Genomic DNA, 14580 nt, shown 5'->3' with positions numbered 1-14580 from the left:
GATTTTTAATATAAAATCCTGAAGTATTATTTCCTAATAAACGTACCATATCTGATTCTGAATTGTCACTTAGATTATTACTCAGTGAAAGTATAGATATATAGTTGCTATTCACAAAAGTATTTTTAGATATATTAAGTTGATACTTTTTATAATATAAGTTTTACTCAATAATTGTTAACTTAATATCTTTGCTTACCATTTGCTAAGTGGCTACCAAGATAGGGTTTAGTCTAAAGCTTCAGGGTTCTAAAACACATTGAAAATAATTTGAGATGTTTTTATCTGTAAAATAAAACAGAACACTAATCGAAAGGACTTGGTTTAAGTATTAAACCTCTCTGAAAATAAGATATTCTTTTTATGATGGAGATTCCACTGTGTTTGCTTCATTTTCTTTGCTTCCTACTGAAGAAGCTCTTAGTGCACTTGCAAAGAGCATAAGGAGTCGTGTCAGAGGTCAGCTATTTGAGTCCATTTTCCCACAGTCGCCTGGTGCGAGTGATCTTTTACTGTGTTTTAAAAAATGGACAAGGATTAAAGAGGATTAGAAAGAATATTACCCTCCTGAATATAGGCCCAAGGCACTAAGGGTAGAGAACCCAGCCAGGCAGCAAATGGGCTTTGCTTGACCAGGACACAACCTCTGCTGCATTCCTTTAAGAAACTGGGAAATGTTAAGTCCCCAAACTGGATTAGTAAATAATCTCATAGCTTGTGACATCTGCTAAAATAAATTGATAAGCAGACTGCATTCTTACACTTTGAGGAGAGAGCTAGAGACATCAAGGCTAAGAGTAATTATTCTTTTTATCTTTTTGTTTTTTAATTTCAGCTTTATTGGGGTATAGGAATAAGAGTAATTCAAGATGAGCATTAAGCTCAGTAAGTGTTGGAAAGGCACATTCCATAAACAAAAAAGAAAAATTACTTTAGATGTATTAATACCATGAGTACGTATGTATTGATTAATAACCTAAGGCTTAAAATTTAAAACCACTTCAATTATTTTTAGAATTCTTCCTGTTTGTAGTAGTTTTACGAAGTGTTTCACAAATTCAACTGTTTAATTTATGTTGTTTATCTTATTAGCTTGTGTAACAACCTGAGGAACTTAGAATTTGAAATGTGAGAATATATCTTTTAAGACACCTTTGGAATGTTTCTCTTTTTATATCTTATAATAGATGTTAATGTGGTTTGGACCATATGACACATAATTTGGTATCAAATTATTGAAAACCAAAGAGGTGGTTTCACACCTAGTCTAGTAGGGGAGGTGTACTCTGGCCTCAGTCTTTGGAAGACTAACTAAATATTTTTTAAAAGATTTTGTTTTAAGTTGACCACTTTAATAATAAAGATGATGTACAAGTGTAATTTGGCATCTTTCTTCATGTAATTAGTATATTTGATTAGTGCGGTAACTAATTATGCTGCTTTTGTTATGGATTATAATATTAAGGCAAGTATTTTCTTCAAGAGTTTAGAATTTAATTTCATATGTGAATAAGAATTGTTAGGTTATAACTTCTTTAACAGGCACACTCACTTATCCTTCTTTAACAGGCACACTCACTCATCTTGTACTATGCTCTCAAGTCTCAAGAGTTAAAATTGTTCAAGTTGGCCCTGTACATTGAATATGTCCTCCTATTCTTCTCCCCACCATACCCCCCAACCTGCTCATCCACATTCCACCTGTCTTTATATATCAGCTCAAATCCCAAATTCTATCAAGTGGTTTAAATCATAATTAATACCGGTTAAACACAGAATTACCATATAGCCTAGCAATTCCACTCCTAGGTAACCCAAGAGAGATGAAAACATTTGTTCACATGAAAATTCATACACAAATGTTTATTGCGGCATTATTCATAGTAGCCAAAAGATGAAAACCAAATGTCCATCAGATGAAGAATGGATAAACAAATGTGGTCTGTCCATACAATGGAATATTATTCAGCCTCAAAAAAGAATGGGGTACTGATACATGCTACAACATGGGTGTATGCTAAGTGAAATAAACCAGTCACAAAAGACCCTATATTATGTGATTCTGTTTGTATGAAATATCTGGAATAGGCAAATCTATAGAGACAGAGAGTATATTAGTGGTTGCTTAGAGCTTAGGGGGATTGTGGGTGTAGAGGGAGATAACTAAAGAGTATGGGGTTTCCTTATTTTAAAATTTTTGTTGAAGTATTGTTGATTTACAATGTTGTGTCAATTTCTACTGTAGAGCAAAGTGATTCAGTTATACATGTATATACATTCTTTTTCATATTCTTTTCCATTATGGTTTATCACAGGATATTAAATATAGTTCCCTGTGCTATATAGTAGAAACTTGTTGTTTATCCATTCTCTATATAATAGTTTGCATCTGCTAATCCCAAACTTCCAGTTCATCCCTCCCCCACCCCCTCTCCCCTTGGCAACCATAAGTCTGTTCTCTATGTCCATGAGTCTGTTTCTGTTTCATAAAAGTTCACTTGGGTCATATTTTATTTTATTTTATTTTTATTTATTATTTTTTAAAATTTATTTTATTTTTGGCTGTGTCGGGTCTTAGTTACAGCATGTGGGGGGGATCTTTCGTTGCGGCATGCGGGCTTCTCTCTAGTTGTGGCACGCAGGCTCCAGAGCGCGTGGGCTCTGTAGTTGTGGCCTGCAAGCTCCAGAGTGCGTGAGCTCTGTAGTTGTGGCACACAGGCTTAGTTTCCCCACGGCACGTGGGATCTTAGTTCCCCGACAAGGGATAGAACCCGCGTCCCCTGCATTGGAAGGCGGATTCTTAACCGCTGGACCACGAGGGAAATCCCTGGGTCATATTTTAGATTACACATATAAGTGATATCATATGGTATTTGTCTTTATCTTTCTGACTTACTTCACTTAGTATGATTATCTCTGGGTCCATCTATGTTGCTGCAAATGGCATTATTTCATTCTTTTTTATGGCTGAGTAGTATTCGATTGTATATATGTATAACATCTTTATCCATTCATCTGTCAGTGGACTTTTAGGTTGGCTATTGTAAATAGTGCTGCAATGAACATTGGGATGCATGAATCTTTTTGAATTATAGTTTTCTCCAGATATATGCCCAGGAATGGGATTGCTGGATCATATGGTAACTCTATGTTTAGTTTTTTTGAGGAACCTCCATACTGTTTTCCATAGAGGCTGCACCAATATACATTTGGGGTTTCCTTTTGAAGTGATGAAAATGTTCTAAAATTGTGGTGATGGTTGCACATATCTGTGAACATACTAAAAACCATTGAATTGTGGACTTTAAATGGGTGAACTGTAAAGCATGTGAATTATATCTCAATAAAGCTGTTATTAAAAATTAAATTAAAAAATTAATACCTCCTATCCATATTCCTATATACATCTATACCTGTAGTGAAGTACTTACCATAGTCTAGTTATAATTTTCTTTTTTTTTTAATTTGGCTGCGTAGGGTCTTAGTTGCATCACATGGGATCTTCATTGCAGCATGTGGGATCCTTCCTTGTGGTGTGCAGGCCCTTCATTGTGGCGCGCGGGCTCCAGAGTGCATGGGCTCAGTAGTTGCAGCATGTGGGCTCTCTAGTTGTGATGCATGGGCTCTAGAGCACGCAGGCTCAGTAGTTGTGGCACGCGGGCTTAGTTGCCCCGAGGCATGTGGGATCTTAGTCCCCGCCCAGGGATCAAACCTGCGTCCCCTGTGTTGGAAGGTGGATTCTTAACCACTGGACCACAGGGAAGTCCCAGTATGGTTACAATTTTTAACTTAAGAAATCTGTCTTTCTCGGGAGTTCCCTGGCGGTCCAGTGATTGGGACTCTGCGCTTTCAACTGCCAGGGGCCCAGGTTCAATCCCAGGTCGGGGAACTAAGATCCCACAAGCCGCGCAGTGCGGCCGAGAAAATAGAAAAAGAAATCTGTCTTTCTCATTACCTTAGGAAGCTCTAGAGAATAGTGTTTTGGCATTCCCTGACAAGCATAGTGATTTGCACTCAGTAAATATTAATTTAATTGAACTTCTTAACAGTTAAATTCCTTCACTATAGAAGGGGAATAAAGAAAAAAAAATTGAATGTTGCCACAACGTGTTATTCCAAAATTGTGTTTTATAATTTTTTACACTTATTCTTTTTTGGAAAAGTAAATAATTTCCTCCAACATTATTTCCTCAGCTTGAGTTTCCACTTGTGTTTAGTAAAGTCACACATAAGCCATTTATTACCTTATTTTTACCTATAGGAATGTTCTGATCTTTGGAATTTGCATTTATATAAGCATTTTGTCAGTAGGACCTTCATGTCATTTCAACTAGCTTAATGTTTGTTTTTTAAATCAAATTAACTTTATAAAATTTGAATCTACACTTCTGTGGATGTTTGAATTTAGCATACTTTTTCTTTTTTTCTGTGGTGTGTCTATGTGTGTGTGTTATTTTTCTAGTATTTACTAGAGATGAAAAGTCTCATTTTACCTCCAGAACACATTCTGAAACGGGGCGATAGTGAAGCAATTGCCTATGCTTTCTTTCATCTTCAGCACTGGAAGCGAATAGAAGGTGCTCTTAATCTGTTACAGTGTACATGGGAAGGCAGTAAGTATTCTTTTCCAAATGCAACACTAATCTTTCTGACTAATTATTCCATTCACAGGCAGTCTTTTTGTAATGAGATTGTCTGAGTTTCTTTAAGGACTTGTTCAGATTGGTTTCAAAGTGAACTCAGTGGTGTTTATTGGTATACTGGTAGAAGAAACGTGTAATGTGCTTATATTAATGCCACATTTAGGAAAAGCAGAATGAGAAACTGTTTGGGTATTCTGCTATATGTTCACTTAATTTAAATATTTATAAGGAAAGAATGGAAACTTATATCCCTTCATTTATAAGTTTTTTAATGTGGCTAGCTATTGTTCTAATATTTTAAAAATCGGACTTTTTTTTTTTTGGTTTTGTTTTGAGATGTGTACAACATGAAACTATTTTCCTCATTACTGATATCAACTCGATTCTTTAAAATTTTTTTTAAATTGTGGTAAAATACATATAACATTAAAATTACCATTTTAAACATTTTAAAATGTACAGTTCAGTGACATACATGTACATTGTTATGCAACCATCACCATTATCCATCCCCCGAATTTTTTCATCACCCCAAAATGAAATTCTGTACCCATTAAACAATAACTCCCCATTCTTCCCTCCTCCCCAGTCCCCTGGTAACCATTCTATTTTCTGTCTCTATGAGTTTGACTACTCTAGGTATCTCATATCAGTGGAATCATACAATATTTAAGGCTGAGTTATATTCCATCATAAGTTGTATGCAAAATTTTGTTTATCCATTCATCCATCAATGGACATTTGGGCTGTTTCTACCTTTTGACTATTGTGAATAATGCTGCTATGAACGTGGGTGCATAAATATCTGTAAAAGTTCCTGCTTTCAGTTCTTTTGAGTGTATACCTAGAAGTGAAATTGCTAGATCATATAATTTTGTGTTTAATTTTTTGAGGAACCACCATACTATTTTCTGTAGCAGCTGAACCATTTTACATTCCACTAGCAATGCACAGGGGTTTCACTTTCTTTATATCCTCGCCAATACTTGTTATTTCCTGTTTTTTTTGGTAAGAGCATCCTAATGGGTGTGGAATAGTATCTCATTTTGATTTTGATTTGCATTTCCCTAATAATTAGTAATGTTGAACATCTTTTTACGTGTTAATTGGCCATTCGTACATTTCTTTGGAGAAGTGGATTATTTTCCACTAACTACCAGATCTCTCATTTGTAACTTCTTAAAATCACCTGTCAATGAAAATTCAAAAATAAATTCAATGTTCATTCACTAAAATTGGTTAACCTCCTCAAAGTTTGCACTGAGGCACCTTTGGGTATTATAGCAAATTCACAAGAGTGCCATGGGATATTTTAAATTTTTAGTAGAAACATAACAATACACCATTCAGACTGTAGCTCTAGATAGTTCATGGTTTCAACATTAGATAGCTCTCCATTCTCTATTTTTTTTCAGTGTTGTCATAGCTTTGCAAAGCTGGGTTTTGTTAGTTGCTGTGATTAAAAGCAGTACCACACAAAAATCAGTGTGGAACAGGAAATGAGGATAGTGGTGTCCAATGTGATTCCAAGGTTCGAGAAATTATGCAGTGCCCAACAGGCTCATATATCCCATTAGGAAGAAATGATGGTTATTTAAAAATACAATAACTATTTTTTCGTTAATTTATGTGTATTTTTTTTTTTTCAAATCGCTGCTAAGTTGTTAGAACAAAAACTTTTGAAGTTGATCAGACCCACTACTTAATAAGTGGAATTGTTAGATATTTCTTTCAGTGTAGGGACATTAATAGCAAATTACTGAGACATGAAGGACACCACATGTCCTTGAACCAAGAAAATTTGAGAACCTCTGCATTAACATCTTGCTGAGGGTCAGACACTGTGCTTGATACTGACAATATAAAGATTAATGAAAGCGGGACTACTAAAACTGAGGAGCTGGATGTTTTGGGGTAATTAGACTTTCTTTGGCTTTTTCTCCAGTAGTCTGTACGCTTCTCAGAACCAGGTGCTCTATCTCATTCACCTTGTATGTGTCTTCAGTGCCTAGTGTTCTGCTTGGCACATAGGAAGTTTTCAATAAGTAGATGATTTATTCTGTATTTCATGAATAATCATCTTGATGAATGATTTCCTAGTGCCACTGATTTGCTCTGTGACTTTGGAAAAATCACTATATTTTATTGTAGCAAAACAAAATCCATATTTTAACAAAAGTTTTTAGAGCCAAGGACTAAGGGAAAAACAAAAACCTTATCTCAACTTTGATAGTTGAGTAGGTCAATAAGGATTTCTTCTTTAAGAAGTTTGTAGGAGTTGATGATAATCTAGATGAGAGATGGGTAAACTTTTTCTGTAAAGGGCCAGACGGTAAATATTTAGTTTTTGTGAGCCATAGTCTCTGTCACAACTACCCAACTCTTATAGCATGGAAGCAGCCTTATATAATATATAAACGAACAGGCATGGCTGTATTCTAATAAAATTTTATTTACAAAACAGTGGGCCAGGTCTGGCCAAAGGTGATCCCTTTAGGTACTTAATTTAGATACTTTGGTGACCCCTGATCTAAATTAAGCTCACAGAAAACTTGGTGACAGCTCACATATGAAGTTAGGAGCCATTGAGAACTCTTAGGTTGCCAGTAGTTATGACTACAACAGTTATGTGATTTCCCTAAGAAGTGGAATTCACACATGGAGAATTAAGTCTGTTGTGTTTGTGTTGAGGAGACTGAGGTAAGAAGGACACAGCTAGTCTTATCATCCATTACTCCCTTTAGTTTTATTTCAGCCAGACCATTCATGATTCTCTATATAGATCTTCTCCTTATTTGTTCCTTTGCGTACTTTGTTTCTTTCATCTAAAATATCTCTCTAAAAAAGAAAATAAAACTCTGTGTGAAAATTTAATAAAAATACGTCTCCAAAATAGCTTTGATTGTAGTAGAGGATGAAAGTGAGATTGAATTGAATGTCAACATATGTATTTTATTTTTCACTCAGCTTTTAGAATGATTCCATACCCACTAGAGAAAGGCCATCTATTTTATCCTTATCCCAGCTGCACAGAGACTGCTGATAGAGAGCTATTACCTCGTAAGTAAATATTCAAGTTTTCCTAAACTTAAAATTAGTTGTGAGAGTGTTTTTCATAGTATTCTCCCATTTTAAAAGTACCTCTGGTTGAAATTCAGGATGCTGTTTAAATACTATTTTAGCCACTTCTTGGATATAGTTGCATAATTTAGTTCATTCCTGAATATTTTTTGGGTAAAACCCTGTGCTAGATGCAATGAAGGACACAAAGATTAAAGATATTAGAAAAAAAAAAAGCAGTCATCTTACAAACAATTAAAGAAGAAATAATACCAATCCTTCACAAACTCTTTTTAAGAAATAAAGGAGGAACACTCCCCAACTCATTCTGTGAGACCAGCATTACCCTGACACCAAAATCAGACAAAAAGCATTACAAGAAAGCTATAGAATGATATCTCTCATGAATATAGACACAAACATCTTCAACAAAATGTTAACAAACTGAATCCACCAACATGTAAAAAGGTTTATATTCCATGACCAATTGGGATTTACCTCACAAATGCAAGGTTGCTTTAACATCTGAAAATGTGATAGAATAAAGGACAATAGATGCAGAAAAGCATTTGACAAAAATCTAACACCCATTCATGATAAAAATTCTGAACAAACTGGGAATAAAAGGGAACTTCCTCAACCTGATAAAGAGCATCTATGAAAAACCCACAGCTAAGATCATACTTAATGGTGAAAGACTGAATGCTTTCCCGCTAAGATCAGGAACAAGACAAGGGTGTCTGCTTTCTTCTATTCAGCATTGTACTAGAGGTTCTAGTTAATGCCGTCAAGCAAGAAAAAGAAATAACAGGCATTCATGTTCGAAAGAAAGAAGTAAAACTGTCTTTATTCACAGGTGACATGACCTTCTGTGCAAGAAATCCTAAGAAATCCATAAAAATACTATTAGGACTAAGAAACAAGTTCAGCAAGGTTGCAGGATGTAATTATACAAAACTCAGTCATTTATTTATATACCAGCAATGAACAATCCAAAATGAAAATTAGAAAACAGTTCCAATCACAGTAGCATCAAAAAGAACAAACAATTTAGGAATAAATTGAACAAAAGAAGTGTGAGACTTGTATACTAAAATCCACTAAATACTGCTGAGAAAATCTAAATAAATTGAGAGACAGTCCACGTTTATGGATTGGAAGACCCAATATTATTCATATGACAGTTCTCTTCAAATTGATCTATAAATTCAATACAATTCCTACAAGTTGACAAGCTGATCCCAAAACTTATATGGCAAAGTAGAGGACCCAGAACAGTCAAAACAATCTTTACAAAGAAGAGTGAAGTTGGAGGGACTATACTTCCCAGTTTTAAAAAGAGCAGTCAAAGAGTCAGGAGGAGAACCAGAAATACATAGGGTTATGATTGCTGAGAGCGTTTTCGTCTAGTTCCTGCTTTCAGGAACCCAAACTTTTGAAAGAATAGTCTGTACTTTTTGTCTCAGCTGCCTTAGCATCCACTCACTCTTTTTCTCTGTGAGCTGGTAAATTTCTGTTTAATTTTCCTTTTTTTAAATTTAACTGATAGGTAAGTATGCTGAAAGTTATAAACGCTAGTTTCCTCTTATGATATCAATCTATACCACAGTTTTTACAATTCTGGGTCCATTAGAACTGACGTCTAGGAAGGAAAGTTGCATTTTTACAACATCAGACTTAATGAGCTGAAAAGTTCAAACAGATAGATAAAAATTTAGGAGAGATTATGGAAGTTGAGTATGCTGATATTTTTCTCCCAGGGTTTTTTATTTTTGAGTATGTTGCACACATCCGTGTGTGTGTATGTAGGTGTGTATATGCTTAAGTATTTTATTATTTAATCTATTTAACATATACATACATAGCCTTTATATTTTGTATGTCTACATATATGGGGCTAAGATATATTTGTAAGTTATATATAATATGTATATTATTAAATATATATGTTATATAAATAGTAAATGTTGCAGGCATTCTTTGGGTATAAGAGAGCCACTTGAAACTAGCTTTAAAATAAAGAGAATTTGTTGGAAGAAGACTGGATTATCTCAAGGAACCCAAAGGCAACAATTATAGTTGCACCTCAGAAGAGACTAGAACCAGAAACTAGAAGGCTATCAGGATTTCCATGAGTCAGTTGTCTGTATATCTCTGTCGCTGACTGCCTTTTTCAGCCTCTCCTATTCTCACTTTCTTTTTTTTTCATTCCCCAACTCCATCTTTTCTTTGTATGAGCTCTCATTTCTGCTTCTCTCAGTGTATGCTTCATTTTTATATCTTAATCTTTGCAGTTCGGCTTTCCCTTCTTAGACACTCATGTAGCCAAACTTGATACCCCCGTGCAGCTCTAAGTTTACATGTCATCAGTTCAGGCAAATAATGCAAAATGAAGAATATCTCAATCCCACTTCTAAAACTTCTGGGAGAGTAAATCACATTTACCAGGTGTTCATCCCTGATCCAATCAGCTGTGGCACAGGGACAGGATCAGGTCATGTAAACAAAATTGCCAAAAATATCTCATTCCCTCTGCATTTCTCTGCATCACAAAACTGACTTGGGAGTCATCATTTTCTAGGCATGAATGAGATCACTAAGGGAAACTGTAAAGAGTGTGAGAAGTAAACTAAGGGTGAACCATGATGAAAATGTCTAAGGGATGGGTGGCCAATAAGGAGTCAGAAGATTCAGTGAAGGAGTGGTCAGAGAGACAGGACAAGAACCAGAACTAGATATCCTAGAAACTAAGAGGAGGAAAAAATTTCCAAGTGAGGAGGAGTATCCGAGGTATTTAGTAAGATAATTACTGAGAAGAATCCATTGACTTCAGCAATTAGAAGGTCATTAGTGTTAGAAATTTTTCCTTTCCTTTTACGGTGGTGATGGTAGGTATTGTTTTTCCATTTTAATGGGAACAAGGATATTTAAGGCAAAGGAACGAATCTTTAATTGCGGAACATCAGTATACAAGAGTGTATTATGTTAGGCTAATACATTTAGCCTAAAATTATGCCCCCCCCCTCCAATCGTTACAGAGGTTGCCTGATATAAGGCCGTCTTTCATAGTTAATGTGAATAAAATCGAGGTTGTTATTGTTATGTATTGTCAGAGCCATAGGCTATAAGAAGAGAGCTTGCTTTTTGGCAGGGCTTTATTATTTCTAGGGTTCTACTCATTTGCAAATTCTAGAAGGTAGGAGAGGAGGGATATTCTGGGGGTTTTAGTTTGATTATATTGTATATTCTTAGAGTATTTTTTCTGTCTCTGACTATGATAAAATGAACAAATTTTTAATAATGTGGAGTTTTAATACCCAGGAGTACTTAATGTTTTTTGTTTTCAATTCTCCTTCAACCTTGGTATGACTTACAGCATTCTGGAATTTGCTTATGAACCTCATAAGTTCAGACTTGAACTATTCCCTTAGTTCACATAGCTATTTAGTTGTCTTTTATGCCTCCTGATAAATTTTTCTCTACAAGCCAGTGATGAAATTTGAACTTTACTTCCAAGGGAGTGTTTCTGTACTAGTCATCCATTATTTTGATGTATTAGCCAAACATTGACTGACAAATGAATCTACAGAAAGCAATCCAAAAAGAAATAATTGGATCTCTCCTACAGTACAAAAATTTCACATTTTAGAAAATTATCCTATTAAAGCTATATAGTTTTCTACCTTATAAAATAAGAATAATACTATCTATCTCCTAGAGTTATTGAAAAAAATTAAACTAATATAAATTAAAGCACTTCGTGAGCCACAAAATGCTACAGTTTAATTAATATTATTAATTGTGCTGTCTCTCACACGAAAGCAATTATAGTAACCATTGGCACATATAAGTATTTGTTCCCTGTCTTTGCAAATATGGTTTGTATCTTTTGATTTGCTGGAAGAAGTTGGCCTCTAATGGCTGAGGGACAGAGCAGGAGGAACTGCTGCTTTTTTGGGTGCTGAAAGCACAATGTTGTCCACAGCTTCTAATGTTTCTAATTTAAAAAAATTCAGACTTGGTGTGCTTTTACTTTAAACATGACTCAAGGCTCTGGAAATTTTCTGGATTTTTAATGAGTTTGGTATATACTTTCTGAAGATAGTGTAACACTTAAAAAAAATTCCTGGCTACTGAAGGAAACTTAGGTGTAATCTTCCCTGTGAATCATTATGTTTTAAAAAGTTAAATTTATAGCTGACCTCGATTCAGCACTGAATTAGTCATTCCTTACTTATGCAGGATATTACATCAGGAATTCCTAGGTTTGTGTCCAACCCTAAGCAGTCAACTGAAGTCCCAGAATAACTCTCAGTTTAACAGACATTTATTGAGTACCTACTGTCTGCCAGTCATTGTAATAGGCTCCTCTCAGCATTGTTATTCAAGTATTTTCAAATTTCAAATAACATAAAACTACCTGAAGACTATTGGTAATGAAATATCCAATCATTAGAAAAATAATACCTGAGTGAATGTGCGAATGTGGTAAAATAAGACAAGGGACTCCATTTATGTTCAGAATCCTAGGGCTTTGGTGTTCTGGTTAGATTTTTACAGTGCTCAATGAAATGCCACATATAGGACACATTAATAACTGGGTAAAATTGTTAACTGATTGTTCTGGTAAATCTCCAACCACATGTCTGTCTCTTGATCTCTATACTTATCTCTGAGCTCCCAAAGATCAAAATTATAACAACACCTTTATAAAGGGCTTACAGTGTTCATCATAACAACTCCATAGCAACTACTAGAGGGTTTAGCAACTTATTCAAGATCACACAGCTAATAAGTGACAAAGCTCTTTTTCAAAACCACCTCAGCATGACTACAATTACTGTTCTTTCCCACAGTGCCATCCTATTCCCAGTTGCTGACAGTCGTCTGGCTATGTAGGTGTGCTGTTGATGCTAGAGAAAATAATGGATAATAATTTCCTTCTCCCTTGCTTGACCAGAGACTTCTTGTTCTTTTTTTAAAAAACATTTTCCTTTTTAGTTTTTATACATGGATTTCATTTGAAAATATTAAAACTGGCTTACACTGTATTCTGAAATAAAATCCATTTCTGTCTTTTCTCCCTTGCAGCGTTTCATCATGTTTCTGTTTACCCAAAGAAGGAGCTTCCTTTTTTCATCCATTTCACAGCAGGACTGTGTTCTTCTACAGCAATGATAGCTCTTCTCACACACCAGTTTCCTGAAATCATGGGTGTTTTTGCTAAAGCTGTAAGTATGATCTCAAGGACTTGTGCAGAGTATTTGTAAAACACACAAGAAACCATCTCTGATCTGTTTGTGCTAAACCAGCTGAGCAGTGAAGATATTTGTTATAGTAAATTACAGGAATTGATTTGTAAAGTTGCTGCCATAAATATGTTAAACATAAGATTTTGGTGATTTGAGCTGTATTTTTGTTGCTTAGAAGTTTAGAGAATACAATGGCATAACATTATAAAGTTGGTCTTTGTAGATCACTTTTGGTGGTAAGCATAGCCCTTGTTACTAGCTAAAGAATAATCCACCCCTTTTAAATGCATTTTCTTTGGCATTTAAAAAAAATCCCTTGTTTTGTACAGAAGCCTTTTGATTTTTCCATTTAAATGAAATCATTAGTTCTCAGGATTTGGTGAATGTTAAATTCAAGAGTGCAACTAGGATGAAGAATAAGTAGGTAAGGTGGGACAGTTGTGACATTTGCCCTGGGTTCAGAATGTGCCTCTTTACTCAGAATTTCTCCCTGTTTTTATATCTACATGTTCTTATTGATCTCCCAACCTTGCGTGCAGAACCATGTACAGACCTTTATTTTTATTTTTACCCTTTAGTTTTGAACTGCTTCCCCATTTCCGGACCCAGGTCCAGAAAGTATTTGAGGACTGATATTAGAGAGAGTATCCCATGATTATTTACTTTTCTACATAAACCTGTTAATTAATATCACTGGCTCAAAGCAAAATTACCAAAGATAAGTCCCTGTAAGTCTCCAAGCCTTTTAAAAAATGTGTCTTGTATATCTTTGTATTTTTACCAACTAATAAGAATTCAAACCCAAAAAGAAAATGTTAATTCATTATATTTCCAAAATAGAAAAGCACTGAGAACCATAGAAATACTAGGCCTTACTTGGTAATGTAATTTCTATATTTTTGTCTATGTGCCTCCATTCTAACTCCCTGTTGCCTCACACTTTCTTTTCCTGCATTAAGAGTTTATTTTGTGCCTTAAAGATTAGTTGGTTTTCTTCTGACACCAGTAGTAAGAGCACTGGTTTCTCTTTTTCCCTGAAGGTCAACTGTATAATGTGTTAAGTTGCCACTGGCTGTAGGCCTAGGAGTCTGAGACTACACTTGATTCTGGGTTAGGCTTCAAGAAGGATGACTTTTTACTGTTGTTCAGGGAGCATAGATATTTGGGTTGGAAACTGACTCTTCTGCTTCCTTTTAGTATAAGAAGAAAGCTTAGTGATCATACCATAACTCGGTTGCTTGCAATGGTGCTGACTGGGGAGCGAGTGTGTCTCAAACTGAAATGACTTCACAGTGTAATCTGGCATGGAAAAAAATGGACTAGACAGAGTATCTTGTCAATTTAACAACCGGAAAAAAATATGCAGCTGTGTATTTGAGATCACAGGAAAGCAATGGGAGAGTGGTCCTTGGGTTTCTCTCAGGGCAGTGGGAAGGAGGTAAAACAGAGAGAGGAGGAAGATCTAGAATCTGGAGTAGAGATGTAGTCATTGTTAGTAGTGTACTTCCATGAGGTACTGGCTAAAATTAATGTGGCGTGTACTCACTGTTTGCTCTATTCATCAGTGTTAGTATATATATAGTGTCTGCCTTTACCTAAGAGATCTCTGATGCACCCGAAGAGCC

General features: G+C 35.3%; 1 protein-coding gene across 10 annotated transcripts in view; it reads left to right on the top strand.

The window, feature by feature from the left end:
- ST7L (suppression of tumorigenicity 7 like) overlaps window positions 1-14580 on the top strand; it is a 151711-nt gene that overhangs the window by 52911 nt on the left and 84220 nt on the right. For 8 of the 10 annotated variants that reach the window (XM_007169393.2, XM_007169396.3, XM_007169395.2 and 5 more), the window contains exons 12-14: window positions 4463-4613; window positions 7611-7703; window positions 12795-12934. In XM_007169393.2, the coding sequence (XP_007169455.2) occupies window positions 4463-4613; window positions 7611-7703; window positions 12795-12934 (384 nt within the window). The remainder of the gene's footprint in view (window positions 1-4462; window positions 4614-7610; window positions 7704-12794; window positions 12935-14580) is intronic. The other 2 variants (XM_007169389.3, XM_028163374.2) reach the window with 1 other exon arrangement.

This window comes from Balaenoptera acutorostrata, chromosome 1, assembly GCF_949987535.1.
Source record: "Balaenoptera acutorostrata chromosome 1, mBalAcu1.1, whole genome shotgun sequence".
NCBI classification, from domain to species: domain Eukaryota; kingdom Metazoa; phylum Chordata; class Mammalia; order Artiodactyla; family Balaenopteridae; genus Balaenoptera; species Balaenoptera acutorostrata.
The sequence above is the reverse complement of the archived record's forward strand: the minus strand, read 5'-3'. Positions and strand labels throughout refer to the sequence as shown.